Source organism: Colias croceus, chromosome 7 (assembly GCF_905220415.1).
Source record: "Colias croceus chromosome 7, ilColCroc2.1".
NCBI classification, from domain to species: Eukaryota; Metazoa; Arthropoda; class Insecta; order Lepidoptera; family Pieridae; genus Colias; species Colias croceus.
Window position 1 is genome coordinate 2,131,573 of NC_059543.1, and position 15,737 is coordinate 2,147,309.

The 15,737-nt window shown below is 32.7% G+C and overlaps 2 protein-coding genes across 4 annotated transcripts in view; both read left to right on the forward strand.

The window, feature by feature from the left end:
* Positions 1–3,153, forward strand: part of LOC123693418 — a 28,988-nt gene extending 25,835 nt beyond the window's left edge. The window contains exons 19-22 of the mRNA XM_045638505.1: positions 468–578; positions 1,214–1,375; positions 1,828–1,995; positions 2,593–3,153. Of these exons, the coding sequence (XP_045494461.1) occupies positions 468–578; positions 1,214–1,375; positions 1,828–1,995; positions 2,593–2,697 (546 nt within the window). The 3' untranslated portion in view covers positions 2,698–3,153. The remainder of the gene's footprint in view (positions 1–467; positions 579–1,213; positions 1,376–1,827; positions 1,996–2,592) is intronic.
* Positions 3,154–5,220: 2,067 nt separating this feature from the next.
* LOC123693431 (uncharacterized protein C15orf61 homolog) lies at positions 5,221–8,320 on the forward strand. Of its 3 annotated transcripts, none has more exons than XM_045638522.1 (3): positions 5,221–5,495; positions 5,969–6,152; positions 7,892–8,320. In XM_045638522.1, the coding sequence occupies exons 1-3, from the start codon at positions 5,349–5,351 to the stop codon at positions 8,017–8,019; spliced, it is 459 nt and encodes a 152-aa protein (XP_045494478.1). In that variant the 5' UTR covers positions 5,221–5,348; the 3' UTR covers positions 8,020–8,320. The 3 variants fall into 3 exon arrangements, with proteins under 3 accessions (XP_045494478.1, XP_045494479.1, XP_045494480.1); XM_045638523.1 differs by having other exon boundaries at positions 5,361–5,495; positions 5,974–6,152; XM_045638524.1 differs by lacking the exon at positions 5,221–5,495 and adding an exon at positions 5,501–5,558.
* Positions 8,321–15,737: the final 7,417 nt, after the last annotated feature.

Sequence of the window (15,737 nt, forward strand, 5' to 3'; positions counted from 1 at the left end):
CACTGGACAGTATTGTTTCGCAAGGAACTGCGAAATGGTCATTACACAGACGCATTGCGAAAAAGTTGCGAAAATGTACTGTGTACTAACGTTCCGCAGATATTTCGCTACGCAGTAGTTTCGCAGAGATTCGCTGCCGCACGCGAATGCGTCGGTGTACTAACGGCGTAAGTGTATTAGTGCGAGACGGTTGGCTGGATGTAAGTCGCGCGTTGCTGGGCGGTGTGGTATAGATGGAACATGGGGCAGTTTATATTTTTTTAGGGCAATTAAATAATTAGTTCGCGTAGTGAATGAAATTTGGGACATTTTTGTGTTTTTGATATTATTTACAATTTAGTGAGCACATAACAAAAACAAAATTTGTTTGAAAAAACATGAAAAATGCAAAAGTTAGCGCACACAAAATCATAATCTTAAATAAGTTAGTACATAAGTTAACATATTTTTGTTATTTCTTATTTCAGAGTGAAGTAGACGAAGTGGACGGCAGAGGGTACACAGCACTGCAAATAGTTTGTGAAGAGCCGCTTCGACCGAATACTTTGGAAATCGCCAAATTATTGTTGGAGAAAAAAGTGAGCTTTCATTGATTATTTTATAGTTCATCATCATCATCATCATCATCAGCCCATATACGTTCCCACTGCTGGGACACGGGCCTCCTATGAGGGTACAGGCCATTATCCACCACGCTGGCCAAGTGCGGGTTGGCGGATGACACATGTCGTCGAACTTTTTAATTCTTCGACATGTCGGTTTCCTCACGATGTTTTCCTTCACCGTTCGAGCAGTGGTGATGTTACAACATGCGCAGATAAATTGAAAAATCAATTTATTTCCTGCGCGCTCGCCTGGTCTCGAACCACGGACTTATCGATTCGAAGTCCGAGGTCTCACCACTGAGCCACCACTGCTCTATTTTATAGTTATTTTGATACATTTCGATTATTATAATAATTATTAAGTGAGTATAAAAGTTAATAAACTTACTTATTATTGTATTACAATTTCAAAATATTTTAGGTTATCATTTTTTTTTTTTTTTTTTTATTATATAAAAACGTGAGTTTTAAAAGAATTTGCTTGTTTATTTATGTGTATGTTTATTTTAACACGCTTATTACAGCAACTATTAGACAGATTAAAAAAAATATTTGTATTCTATTATTTCATATGCATTATTAATAATAATAAAAAACTAAAAAAACAGGCAGATCCAGAAAAACACGAACCGCACACGCGTCCACCGTGGAAGCTTGCGCTGGATAAGCCAGAATTATTGGAACTGCTCAAAATGTACTCCAACGTACATTTCGATGATCTGGACATTAAATCCGAGCCAGAGGACGAGTTTGAATCCGCTGATGAAGAAGTAAGTTGAAATTATTATGTAGAAACTATTAAAAAAAATGTTTTTAGTTTTATAATTTTGAAATGTTTAATAATATTTATATTTGTGTATACTGTGGGTATTTTTTGTCTATTTAATAAAAAATGGCGGATTTTTGCCGAGTTTATGGGTTATTTTAACAATAACCTAAAAACTTGGCAGATCAAATAATTTTATAAGTATTGGACTAGACAATGTAGTTGATTGTTTTTTTCGTGTGTTTGTTCCCGTGTTCTATTCAATCTCTATTGAATGTTCGAACATGCTGTAATATGCTTTTTTAACTTAATATTTTTGGAAGTTAAAAACAAGATACAGAGCGAATCATGAATGATTTTCATATTGTTTTTTTTTTCATTGTTGTTTTCTCTCCACTGCTAAAAAACTTAAGACTATCGGGGTGCAGTATTATATATTTAAATTATACGTTTCAGGAAAGCCCAGACCTTTCGGAATTATCCCACTACATACACGAAGTATCTTCGCTTCTCGATACAAGCGGAGCGTGGCGCGAACTAGCGAAGCGATTACAACGCGATTCTCTAGTATCGTGGTACGGGAGTACTGCTAGCCCTACTGCTACACTGTTGAAGCATATTAAGGTATATTAGCTTTATTATAATATTATAAATTGTAGTTAAGTATTAGCTTTTGGACGCTAGTGTTGCGTGGTGCGAGCTAGCGAAGCGATTGCAACGGGATTCTTTGGTATCTTGGTACGGGAGTACTGCTAGCCCTACTGCCACGCTTATAACATGAAAAAACACTGAAACATATTAAGGTATATTAGTAACTAAGTTAACTGAAACATATTAAGGTATATTAGTTTATTATTATTGTAGTATAAATTGTAATTTAGAAGACCTATTTTCGCTTTTGGGTACAAGTGGCGCGTGGCGAAGCTGTTACAACGCTATTCTTTGTTGCCCTGGTACATATTGAGGTATAATGCAATTGTATATGGGGTTTTAATTGCAATTTAGAAGTATTTGTTTTAAAAACACCTTCAATAGCTTTACCTGTATGTTTGTATGTCATTGAATACTTACGACTCGATTTTGACCTACTTAAAACAGACAGATTTGACTCAAACTTTGTACGCTTATCAAGGATCTGTAACAGTACAATAATTTCATGAGTTTAAGCATTATTTTTTTATAAATATATTAACTACTTATTTAAATTGTTCGTTTTTCTAGGATTTGAATGATGACGTGACATCAAAATCACTTGCTCTCCTACTAGACGACATGGGTGAAAGGGAAGCAGCTAATATTATAAAGAGATGTATAAATGACTTGTAGCTATAACATATAGTTTATAATTATTATAAATGGACGAATCGATAGCATTTTTGTTATTTAAATTCATACAAGAAATGTTATTTTCTCATATTCTTAGCTGATGACTTTTACTAACCTCTTCCTTTTTATGTATTGTTTTTTTTTTTCTGTGCCATATGCCATAAAATTGGTTCTGATTTCTGATAACTCTATTTTATTTTGTCTTAAATACTATATAAATTGTTATGAGTTAATAAATCTTTGTTTTCAGAAAGCACATAGAAATTAAATTCAATTTGAACAGTTTCGTCAGATATTAGAGATCCACTTCATTTTTTATAAAAAAAACATCCTCTAAAGATTTCTGTATTCTTTGGCTTTTTGAAAATTAATTTGCTGTATGAAATTACCAATTTTACATTATATCAATTTAATTTACTTAATGTTTTGTAATAAATTACAATAAAGACAAAATTGTATTATAGTAGAGCCATTTTAATAGGCAACATTTGACAGTTCAACAAAATTCAACAACGTAACCTAGTAACGACGACATAGAATAATATGATATTTCGTTTTGTTAGAACTGCACATTTGCTTAACTTTTTTCAATTACAATTACATATTTATAATAATAATGACCGATACAAGTAATTTTAAGATTTCATTTTACTGATAAACCATCCTAAACATAATAAACAATTTCTGAATTGAAGAACTGACGTCGCTACAATTTTGTGTCAATAAACCTTTTTTCTTTTTAAATACTAGAGACGTTACTCTAAAAATCGAAATCTGACATCTGGAATCGAATGCATTGATTACTTGTGAATAAAAATCATCATAAATTAATAAATTCGATTTACAAATGTTTCAAATCCGTATCGATTAATACACTTCAATCGATGTTTTTAAGCAGGTTACCTCTCTTCGAAGATAAAATTGATAGACGTCAAATGTTGCCTATTAAATTGGCTCGACTATAGTTCTAATTTTCAAATTTTGGTATCTGTGAACTAAAATTTGCGTAAAGACTGACGGTGCTTGGTAGAATAAATAAATTTAAGGATGAATGTGTGGTTATGGCGCCAAAGAAACGTCGCATTGTTATTTTTATAAGTATAAGAAATGTCGAATAGAAATGTAAGTTAAATAGTTAATAGTCTGTATTTTTTAATATAATATAATTTTTTAACATAATAATATAATTTTTTTGTTTGATTCAAAAATAATGGTGGAAACGTCACTTTGACAGAATCTGTCATAGATGATAATATTATGACAGGACTTTTTTTTTAAATAGAGTAAAATGTGTTATGTTGAAAATCGATTGCGTGTTCTGAAATCGAATAATTGTTAGTCAATCTGGTAGAATTTTTGTGGATTTTTGAAGAGAAACTTCTTTATCGGGGTTGGAAAAAAATTTAGTGTTACATTTTTTCGTTACGCGTGACATTTTTCCGTTACGCGCCATCTTTTTCTTATCCCTACCACGCGTGATTCGACGTATTTCTGTAAAGTTGCATATAGTAAATTATTTTTGAAAAATAAGGTCATAAAGAAGTTTCACTTCTTACGTGTGTACACGCACACATATTTTTTTTGAATATGTGTTGAATCGTTTGTTTCAATTTAATTTATGAAATAATCAAAATATTCACAATGGCTTACAGTAATGAAAGACAAAAGAAACAACACTAATAATTTTGAAATTTTATCTTATTGCTGTTATCGTTATTTGGAATTGATGTAAATAATATAATTTAGTAGGTATATGTTGATATCAAGTTGATAATTAAGTTGTGACAAATAGATTGACAATTTTTTTAATTTTGATTGGATTACGATTTTTAATGTTGTTTCTGTGATATAAAAAATATCTATTGTATTTTATGAATGTTTCGTCACGTACAAATACTAAAAGTATACTTATGTATAAGTAAATTATATAATAATAGTAATAAGCAATAGCATTTTTATTATAATAAATACTTTTTAAACAAGATTGTTTTTTATTATGAAATTAAAAAATCCTCTCTTACCTGTTCCCAATATTCCAACCACAGATTCCAACTATCAAGTCATTACTTAGTGCGCTTTATTAAAAATAAAAAAACTTTTGAGAGGTGTCAAGGGACACCCGGATAAAACGAAGTTAAAATAGCTAACTTGCTTTCTATGAGAGAGAGAGAGAGAGAGAGAAAAGTGTCGTTACACCACGTTACACATTTTCGTGAGAATTTTTTCCGTCTTTTTCAAGTAACGCGCGATAAGGAACTTTGTTCCAAAAATGCATGATAGCTATAGTTATATAAAATTTTGAAAGTATGAGTGCATGTAACGTTTATACTTATTTTGCTTTTTGTATGGATTTTGTCGATTTTGTGTACTTTATCAATGATCATGTCAATGTTGAGTGACATGAGAAACTCCCTACTGAGAAAAACAGAAATTGAAGATAAAAAGTAAAAACTGCTCATTCCATTAAAAATATGAACACGTGAACGTCAAACGGATTTTTGAACGAAAGTGTCATAATCAGCTGTTTATTTGTTGACATAGTGTCAAAATAAATTTTATAACCTAAAATGTATTTATTTCTTATTTGATTGCAGTTATTAAGTTCCTTAAACATACGTAATAATTAAAACGTGAATGAATATTTAGGAAAAATGAATTCAAGTTTAATGTTGAAGAAAATAAAGCTGTTATTTATTATCCCTACACGATCTTTTTTATCTAGACCGGGCGCTTCAGAAGTTCTAACTTCTTATTTATTACAATGTAACGAACCTCCTTGGACCTCATATTTTGTAAAGGTAATGTTAACTTCTGTGGTTAACTTATAGCTTACACTTCAAAGGAAACATCTTCATAATTAGGTACTGCTAGCTAAATTAAATTCTTACTCTTACACATAATTTGAAAGTTAAAAAATTACCTTGAATCTCTTGGTCTTGGTCTTTAATATTATGCTCAAATATGCTTATGTTATTAAAGTGAATAGTTGGTATTTGAAGTGTTTATTTCTACTATCACCCTAAATAACTGGATGAATTTCAATGAAATTTGCTAAAGCTATACTAATATGAATGTATAAGACTGTCTGTCTGTAACACTCTTATAGTTTAATACAATTGGGATAAAGTTTGTGTGAGATAGCTACTTTTTGGCAAATATCAACTGAAGAGGGGATGAAACCGTGGGGCACAGCTTGTTTGTTATTTAAGTAAGTGAAACCAGAGCAAGCAATAAGTATATTAATAAAGTTTGTGTATTTCACATGTTCCAGTATAGTAGTGTGAAGGATGACCAATTTGGAATGTCCAACTTCAATTGGAGAGCTGGGAACTCCAATTATCAAATATTAAGAACTGGATGCTTTCCATACATTAAGTACCATTGCTCAAAACGAATAGCCGAAGATTTGAATTCCTCAGATAAATTTATGAGATTCATAAAAATAGCCAATTTAGGTAAGAAGTGTTCACTATGTTCAACCTTTTCCTTTATACAACTTGATGAAAATTGGCAATGTCCTATTCTGGAGAAAGTCATTCTATATTATTATGGAGCTATGAACTTAAAGAGTATGCAGTAGTAAAATTATTATTTATTTACCTTTTAAAACATTTACCTAAGCAAAGTCTGGACAGAAAACTAGTAATCAAATGGGATGATATGACAAAAAAATATACATTAATTACATAATTATTATGTTAAACATTTTTATTAACAAAAGGTCATAGATTATATAAATTGTAACTTATCTATTAAAAACCAAGTCTGAGTTGGTTTATAAACATAAGCAGTATTTACTGCTTATTTATATTTTAATTTGTTTTTATTAATCATCATGTAAATTAAAATTTTGCACTTACCACATTTAGATTTAAATCGATTGAAGCCTTATGAATAATAAAATGAAATTTTCAGGGTAGCTATCTGATAGATAGAGCAAGTTTGTAAAGCCAAACTATTTTTTTAATGCATTTTTTTCGGGCCTTTGAAGTTGTGAACACACTGGGTAATTTTATCTTTCTTAACATTCAATTTTCTTTATTCCATTCAAAGATCTAACGATAGTAAATGTTACCATACTGAATTGGCCTATCTTTCAGCTTAGCACACAAAAAAAAAATCAAGCATCTAGCGCAATATAATTCATAAATAACAATCTCATCGCAACTACTCGGCAATAGGTGAAAATTTAAAAAATACGTCATTACTCTAAAAATAAGTAAAATCGCATAACATACATGGGGGTGATTCGGATAGCCCTCTAGGTCCTCTAACTCCTGTCTTCAGTATACTGTATATCCCTACTTCTTGGTACACCCTGTATATTATATATAAATTATTTATTATTAGGTATAATATGTAAATTCTGCGATAAGATTGTCAGAATAAAATGCGATGCTCATTATGTCTTCCCGACGCCGCATCTTCATATTTCGATTTAGGTTGCAACTGATTAATTTCAACTTTGATAGTGTCATTGCTAATGTTCAATTTACTATTAAGGAGTGGCAAAATATTTATGTGATACATAACATTTGTAGTAATGTATATACCTCATTCAGGGAAACGGGTCTTCATAAGAAATTAAAAAAATAGGTCAAACTCGAATCGGACTCGCGACACGATGGGTTCCGTTATCCGTGCATATAATCTATCTATCTACAGAGCATCTGCAAAAAAAACTGAAGTCTCAGCAATAGGACGTCCTACTCTACTTTTTCGGTACGGAACCCTATAGAGGGAGGATACAATAAAAAAATTAGTAATTTCATATATTTAAAGGTTATGTTGTCTGAGCGGGTTTATCACTGCACATTGATAAATGTCTATTAATATGCACTCGACTTTATTACATTATTATCACTTAGTTTGTATATTGTTCTGTATATCGTAGTAAACAAAATCACTGTTCTTGAAAGTAGGTATAAATGAAAAAAATGTGTTAGGTACAAAAATTATTTTATTATAGTTTAAAAAGCTGCAGAACTAAGCTCATTCCGAAATCACAAAGCCTTTATTTAAATGGGGAAATCTTGCCCTTCCGTGAAGAGCCATGGCCGCTTCAAGGACGAGGCCACGGCCCATGGGTATTGGTAGAGTTCGTCCGCGACCCGCCACGAAAATATTTGCCTACTTCTGCCTTCTTGTAGAGTCTTGTAAGCTATAAACAGTAAACTTGATATTATTTTTACAGGTATACCATGCTTATTATACGGACTCGCTGCAACACAATTGATACGACACCAAGAGATAGTACACACTAGTAAGGGACCAGTGACTATATATTTCTTACTGCCTGAACATAAAGGATCTTTGCATTGACAAAACAAGAATCACGCTACGAATTGAGAACTCGTTTTTGGGTTGCCTAGAAGAGATGGCTTATTAGCTACAAGGCCGCCATTTGTGAATGTCTTCTTTTTTTGTACAATTTTTATCTGTTATTTTTTGTGTTATTGTGTAGAATAAAGAGTTTTATTGATTCATTTATACTTGATACATCGAGTGTATAACAGCTAAGACTTCAGAAGAAGATCTTTCAACTTCTGTAAAAAAAAGAAAGAAAGTGAACATGTAAGTAGAATGATATTATAATTATATAATCTAGTGTTTTATATATTTAAGTGTAATTCTAGTCAAATAAAAATATTTATCATTAATTGGCGTTTTATTTTACTCTGCTCTTATCATATTTGTACCTCGAAAGTAATAAAATTGTAAAATATCGTCTTCACTTATGCCTCCCCCCCCCCCTATAAAATATAGAATTGTAATTAAGTCAATAAATGTTTATAAAAACATGTGGGAATACCGTGGTAAAATCGAAATATTATGTATATTCAATTTCCCCTTATTAGTGACAAAAATTTTTTTTATTGTAGATGGGTTTTTGCGAGATTTTGTAATCATTTCGAAATTAATTTCATTTAGCCATAACTATTTTCTATATTTATACCTGCGCATGTACCTATTCTTACAAACATTACGGTATAATGATTTCTTATTCGTAAATTGAACAGACTGCCAAATTCATATTATGATCGCAATAACCAGCCATGGTTCATTTTGGTATTATAGGATTTGCCAGTCAGTTCAATTCACGGCGTAAACTGGCTGGGAATACGAGGACATAATACGGCCCCTGTGATGCTTTTTGACTCTGAATTATGATCGACCTGCGCATAGGCGTAGCGTATGTAATACGCTACGCTATACGGCTTACATAATATATTATGTAAGTTACATAACAGCACAGATAATATAATAGGTAGGTACGTTACTAGTTAGTAATAATAGTATCTATGCACTAGTAATAATAGTATGCACAGGTAAGTTTGCTTTTTTCCACATTCTGAATACATTCCTATAGCAATTATCAATAATAATTTAACGCTGGTTGCAGAGCTTGACCGACCATCAGTGCGTACGTCAGTCGCGCTTGTCATATGTATAGAAATTCATAGCTAGACTTACCATACGCACGCGTATTGTCATGCGCATAGTGTCATAGTCATACAATTGTTGATGCGTATCGTCTGGACGGTACGCAGTACGCACTGACGGTCGGTCAAGAACTGAAACCAGCCTAAGAATGGTTAGGTATCTACTTAGTACCTATTTGGAACGTTAGCGAAAAGATTGTTTATTAAAAAGAAAAGTACAATTCATATAAAACAAAAGCATAATTATGTAATTTATTGTTATCATATGCTATACTAAATGGGAAAAAAATATAACGAATGATATTCAAATAAATATATTTGGCTTGTCTGTTTTTATTTCGCGATACCCTCGTGTACAAACCGTACTTTACTAAATAATAATATGTCATATTATAATTATATACTTAGTTAATTTTTTAAGTAAACATGGTAAATTTTCTTCAATATATTTGTAAAAAAAATATCAAGTGTATATAAACATTATTATATTTGCTAATCTACCCATGTTTTCATCATAGTCTTTAAAAATAGACCTTCTAACCTTTTATTTTTATACATTGATACGATCACCATTTTTTTCGGACAATATTGGGTACTCAAAGCTTATTAGGCCAAGGCTCTATACACAGTACAACGTAGTGCAAATGATACATTCAGTATTTATACATAATATTATGTATGTATATGCGCCAATATAAGTGCACTCCCTTTTTTATGTCAGAGCAAGCAAAGAGGAAGGTGGAGGACCACCTAACGTTAAGTTGTCACCACCGCCCATAAACACGTGTAACACTAGAAGTGTTGCTTTGCCGGCCTTTTATAGACAAATAAACGGTTTTCTTGAAGGCCCCAATATTGTAGTTGTTCGGGAACACCGCAAGTGGCAAATCGTTCCAAAACATACTCTCGAAGGGTTAAGGCTAGGATAAAATTCAAAAATATTCTGGGTAATCATTTAAATCTGGTCCAATGATCTTCTAGCGTACGTTTTCTCATAAACGACGATGACCTAGTAGGCAAAAAGCTGCAGAGCTTCGGTCACCACCGCAGAGTGGCCAGCTTATCGGTCTTATATCGGATACACTTTGGTGAGTGCGCTGCGGAACTGCACGATCTCGTTCCACCATCCCCCTTTTTCCATCGATCGTCGAGGCGCACAGATTCTAGGCATCGCCATATGGTGGACGTTCCGTGTACCTGGACTAAGCGGTTCGATTCCACATGTTAAATCCGAACCACAAGGGACTGGAACATGCCTCCTGAATCTGTGGTAGTTTTCCAATTACAGAGCACAAGACGACTCAGTGGCGCACAATGCCGAATTTAAAGGGGAAAAATTAAAATTCTGTCACTGAGTTGGCATCGATTGCACGCATCACGCGCATTACTACTTTTAAGAGTGCTCGATTGTGCGAAGCGTTTCTGTAGTTGAAACGTTCAACGTTAAACATTATGCTGCATAATGCGCTCTAGTGCTGTAATTGGAAAACTACCTGTGTTCCCCGATGAGTACAATATGGGAGTCTTCAAGCGTAGAGTGAACCTTCTAGGGAAGCGCGTTCCATCTTAGACCACATCTTAGCTTAACATCAGGCGAGATTGTGGTCAAGTATCCACCTGTTCCCAATAAAAAAAAATGACAAAAAAACTACAGACTGAGATGCAGACGCACGTCACATGTACATTGTACGTACGTGTTTTAAACTTGTGATAATGAAACACTTAATTTTATCTCAATAAAATATCTTTAATTAGAAACAACGATAAAAATTGGCTTGTAATGCTGTTTTGTAAACATTATTATCTTTAATTAAATAAACGTCTAGTCTTATTCTGTAAAAAATAAAAAAAAATAATTCGTAAAAGAGGTAACTAGACTCATGTGCTTTTCCATCTGACTTTGTTTTGTCTATAACACAAACTTCAGCATTAAATTATTACAACAAATATAATAATTATTAGATACACATTGCACATAATATTTTTTATGGTTTAAGTTAAACTTTACATAACGCAACTGTAGGTAATGGTGTGCCAGTTGTATGTTAGATATACAGGGTTACTTGTAAAACACCAGCAACCTCGCAGGACAAGATAGCTAACATCATAAGTAACAACATTTGTTCTACGACTTTTGAGAATTTGTTAGATTTTATTTTCATACAAAAATAAATATTCATTTAATTTTCCGTTTGAATATTATAAACTCTACGCGCATTCCAAAAATTACGTAAACAAGAAGCGAACGGGAGGAGAAAGGGGGCGTCGTGTCGCCGTTTCGATAATGAATAGAACATAGACTTACAAATGTTAGGAGAGTACAATAAAAGCTTAAAAAATCATTTAAAAATAATTTATTGCGTTATGCCAAAAGTCGTAGATCAAATATTGTTACTTATGATGTTAGCTACCTTGTCCTGCGAGGTTGCCGGTGTTTTACAAATAACCCTGTAGAATTACTAGCTTTCCACTCGCGGCTTCGCCCGCGCAGTCAAAGAAAAACCCGCATAGTTCCCGTTCCCGTGGGATTTCCGGGATAAAACCTATCCTATTTCCCGGGGTAAAAGTAGCCTTCCTTTCTGGGGTATCAAAATATCTCTATACCAAATATTTTCATGCAAATTGGTTCAATAGTTAAGGCGTGATTGAGTAACAGACAGACAGACAGACAGAGTCGTTCCGTATTTATAATATTATAGTATGGATGTAGAATTGTAGAACCTAATTGGAATAATATCCGCTTTATAAAACAATGGATATGCCGCGTGGTTTTACCCACAGTAGAAGAGGTTGGCAACAATGTATGTAACAAATATAGTTTACTAGCTTACCGCCCGTGGCTTCGCCCGTTTTGTCTAAAACCTAATAAATTATATACTAAAAACTTCCTCTTGAATCACTCTATCTATTAAAAAAACCGCATCACAATCCGTTGCGTAGTTTTAAAGATTTAAGCATACAAAGGGACATATATCACTCCCAATTATTATTATCAAAATCCATTTTCGCATAAACCCATCATCCAAACTTTCGCGTTAGAAATTAACTACGGTTTTACCGTATAAAATATTAATAACAAAAATTCTTTATTACACAATATGTAGGCATAACCAATTAACTAAGTAAGTATTAAAAAATAACAATAACTAGGTAGTAATTATTTCCGTTGCATTTTACATACATCAAAATTAAAAAGCATAGACTCCATGTAGAGCTGACATTCAGCGACCTTCATTTTATCCATTACCTCGCATAATCTATTACCAGTTTTAACTGAACTAATTTTTTTTGTTAAAAGAAGTATTTTGCACTTTGCCAGTTGCCACAACGAATATTTGCCATTCGCGCCGCTTTGCTGAAAAATGGCGTAATAAAGCTATATAGTAGCTTATTGCCCTCGGCTTCGCCCGCTTTGTCTAAAATCTAATAAATTATAATATACTAAAACCTGTCTCTTGAATCACTCTATCTATTAAAAAAACCGCATCAAAATCCGTTGCGTAGTTTGAAAGATTTAAGCATACAAAGGGACATAGAGAAAGCGACTTTGTTTTATACTATGTGGTGATGATGATTCACAAATGCACATATTATTATGTGTAGGTATATAAATGGGTAGATGACAAGCTACATCTCTATATAGTGTAGTTTAGAATCTCGATAACAAAGTCTAGTCTTGAGTATGTTATTGAAGTTTCGCGATAAGGATGTCTGTATTTATTAACTAGTGTCACTCGACATCAACCTAGTTAGCGAATTGTAACATAACTCTCTGAAAACGGACATGTCTCAGAGCGGACCACGCTCGGCATATTGTTGTATCATGACAGTTGCTTAGGCCAGACTTTATATTATATTTGCTGTATATTTCCCAACGAAGACAATTATTGCGAGTCGACGGAGCCCCGCTTTGCCATAAAGATTTTAATTATATTATGGATTGCAAATCTAGTATGAGTTGCTCCGAATTCAGAACGATGATACCTATGCAATTGTAAAGTTTCAGAGATTGGATTTTTCTGATGAAGAAAATATTATGATGTGGTTTCTAAATGATGTAAATAAATATGTAGGTATTTTTCATTCACAGCAAAAAGGGAAGAAATATATCATGCAAAATTTTACGCAGTTATCACTACATAGTACAAAACAAAGTCGCTTTTTCTGTCCCTATGTCCCTTTCAATGCTTAAATCTTTAAAATTACGCAACGGATTTTGATGCGGTTTTTTTAATAGATAGAGTGAAGGTTTTAGTATATAATTTATTAGGTTTTAGACAAAGCGGGCGAAGCCGCGGGCGGTAAGCTAGTACCAAATAAAGAAGAAAATCGACAGACAAAATTATTTTTATTAAAATAGGTATTGCCGTCAAAATACTTATATAATAAGACGCGAAAAGGTTATCACGGACACTATTCGAAAAATAATAATATAATTGGTAGGTAAGCAACCAACGTGACTTGCAAGTTAGAAGCTTTTCGTCCCGACTCCGCTCGGGTTGATATGTTTTGCGAGTTTGCAAAATTACACTTTATTATTCTCGTGTTCTCTTCTCGCGGATGCAATTATGACAAACTAATAATTATTTAATCCAGTCATTTTTGATTTATAAGTGGTGTAACTAACACCATTTTCTTTTAGAGTAGCTGAATCCGCAAGCGTTGATTTGCCAAGACAACCTTAGGTATATAGGTGTTACCTACACCTACATGATAAGAATAATAAATTACTTGGTTTTCGAAATATTCTATGAGCTATCGAATATATTTTCTTAAAAATTGGCCGTTTCCGAGTTGTACCTACGAGTTAGTTGGCAACTGTTACCTATTGAGATAAAATAATTACATAAGGAATAATAATTATATATGTACCTATGATTTTAAGAGGCATAAAATAAGAATTAACTATTAAAAGAAATTTGTATCCCTTATGCAACTATTGTTAGATGAAAACATAATACTTACTAAATACTTTGATTCGATATACTTAATAGTGGATAAAGTCACATGACAATTATAATACAAAATGAAAAACAATTTGTTTATAATCTACATTATTCTGTATATTTAATATTTATAAATCTGGAAATACTTACTTTTAGTATTATTAAAGTCAGCCAGGGCTAGCTATGAAAAAATAATCTTATATGGTTTTAAAATACTAAAAAACATGTTTAAATTAGATAAATTGAAATTATTGTGGAACAGCCTGCCTTCGATGATATTCTCGAACGCCTATGACATCGAGGCATTTATTAAAAGAGAATCTACCGCCACCTTAAAAAGTCGGCATCACAATCTTCGGACAGGTCTGTAGATGCCTATGGGTTGTGGAATTGCTTAGATACCATCAGGCGATCCACATGCTCGTTTGCCTTCTTTCATATAAAAAAAAAATGCATTGACAATCATCGAGATATATGTACATATAATATCTCGATGATTGTCATCCATATTTGATGAGATGAGGTTTGAATTCTGTCCGTTTAAAGTGGGTCTAACACGACTCTAGAGGAGGCAGTTACATGGAAGCATACATAGGTACATATAATTCTTTTATTTACATTAGTTTTCTTTGTTTAATAATTGTTATTTTAACGATAGCAAAATTGAGAGGGCTCAAAACGCTTTTTTCTCGGGTGGTTGGAGCTTTATTACTAAAGACTTTAATATTATAAACCCTCGGATCTAGCCAAATAGGGGATGGAAAATTCTATACACAGACATGCGATATAAAATTATATAAGTAGGTGAAGTAAGGGGCGGAGAAAGGTAGTTATTTATTTGTTTTTTTTTTGTAATAATTAGTCATGAGTGAATGACTAAAAAATAATATAATAACTTTTCATCAATTTAAACACACAGTGCCGGGTTGGGCACAGCGGATGGAACAGCTCTAGGCACCAGTTGTAAGGGGCGCCGAAACGCATAACGCAAAACACAATATAACATATTGTGTTATGTGTTTCATCGTTTGATTGAATTAGATGCATTTTGTTCATCATAGATCTTAATCTTGTTGGTGAATAGCAAAAAGTCATGACATTGAAATAACTAGCATCAAGGAATAAATAAATAAAAATATGGTTAATAATTTGTTAAATTTAATAGGTAACTACCTAATATTGATTCCTCGGGACTGCCTCCTTGATACAATGGTTGACGCGTAAGCGTAAAACCGAGGGGTACTGAGTTCGATTCCAGGTGAAGACGAAGAAAAAAAATGTCTCAGTCTGGCAGGACACATAAGGCTGATCACCTACCCTGTCCCTAAATAAAATCGATCAGTGAACTATTGAATCCTTGGTCAAAGGGTAACGGTATAAGAACTCTCGGCTCTACTGAATGAACACAATTGAATTATGAATTATCTGGCTCTAAGAGGAATTAGCGATATGTACCTATAGATTATTATTTCTTACTTATACATTTAATTTAAAGAGTAATTAGTTACAGCTCAATTATCATACAGGAAAGTCAGACTTATCGGCACAAGAGGCTATAACATTTTGACATAAAATATGAGATAGGTCTAATTACGTACTTTCACTTCATGCAGCATTTTTATTCATAAATCTAACATTGTGAACAAGACAT

Bases quoted from the DNA above. Each gene is read 5' to 3' on its own strand.
- LOC123693431 (XM_045638522.1), top strand. From the start codon at position 5,349: ATGAATTCAAGTTTAATGTTGAAGAAAATAAAGCTGTTATTTATTATC. The intron at 5,496-5,968 runs GTAATGTTAACT...CACATGTTCCAG, and splicing joins GGACCTCATATTTTGTAAAG to TATAGTAGTGTGAAGGATGA. The intron at 6,153-7,891 runs GTAAGAAGTGTT...TTATTTTTACAG, and splicing joins CATAAAAATAGCCAATTTAG to GTATACCATGCTTATTATAC.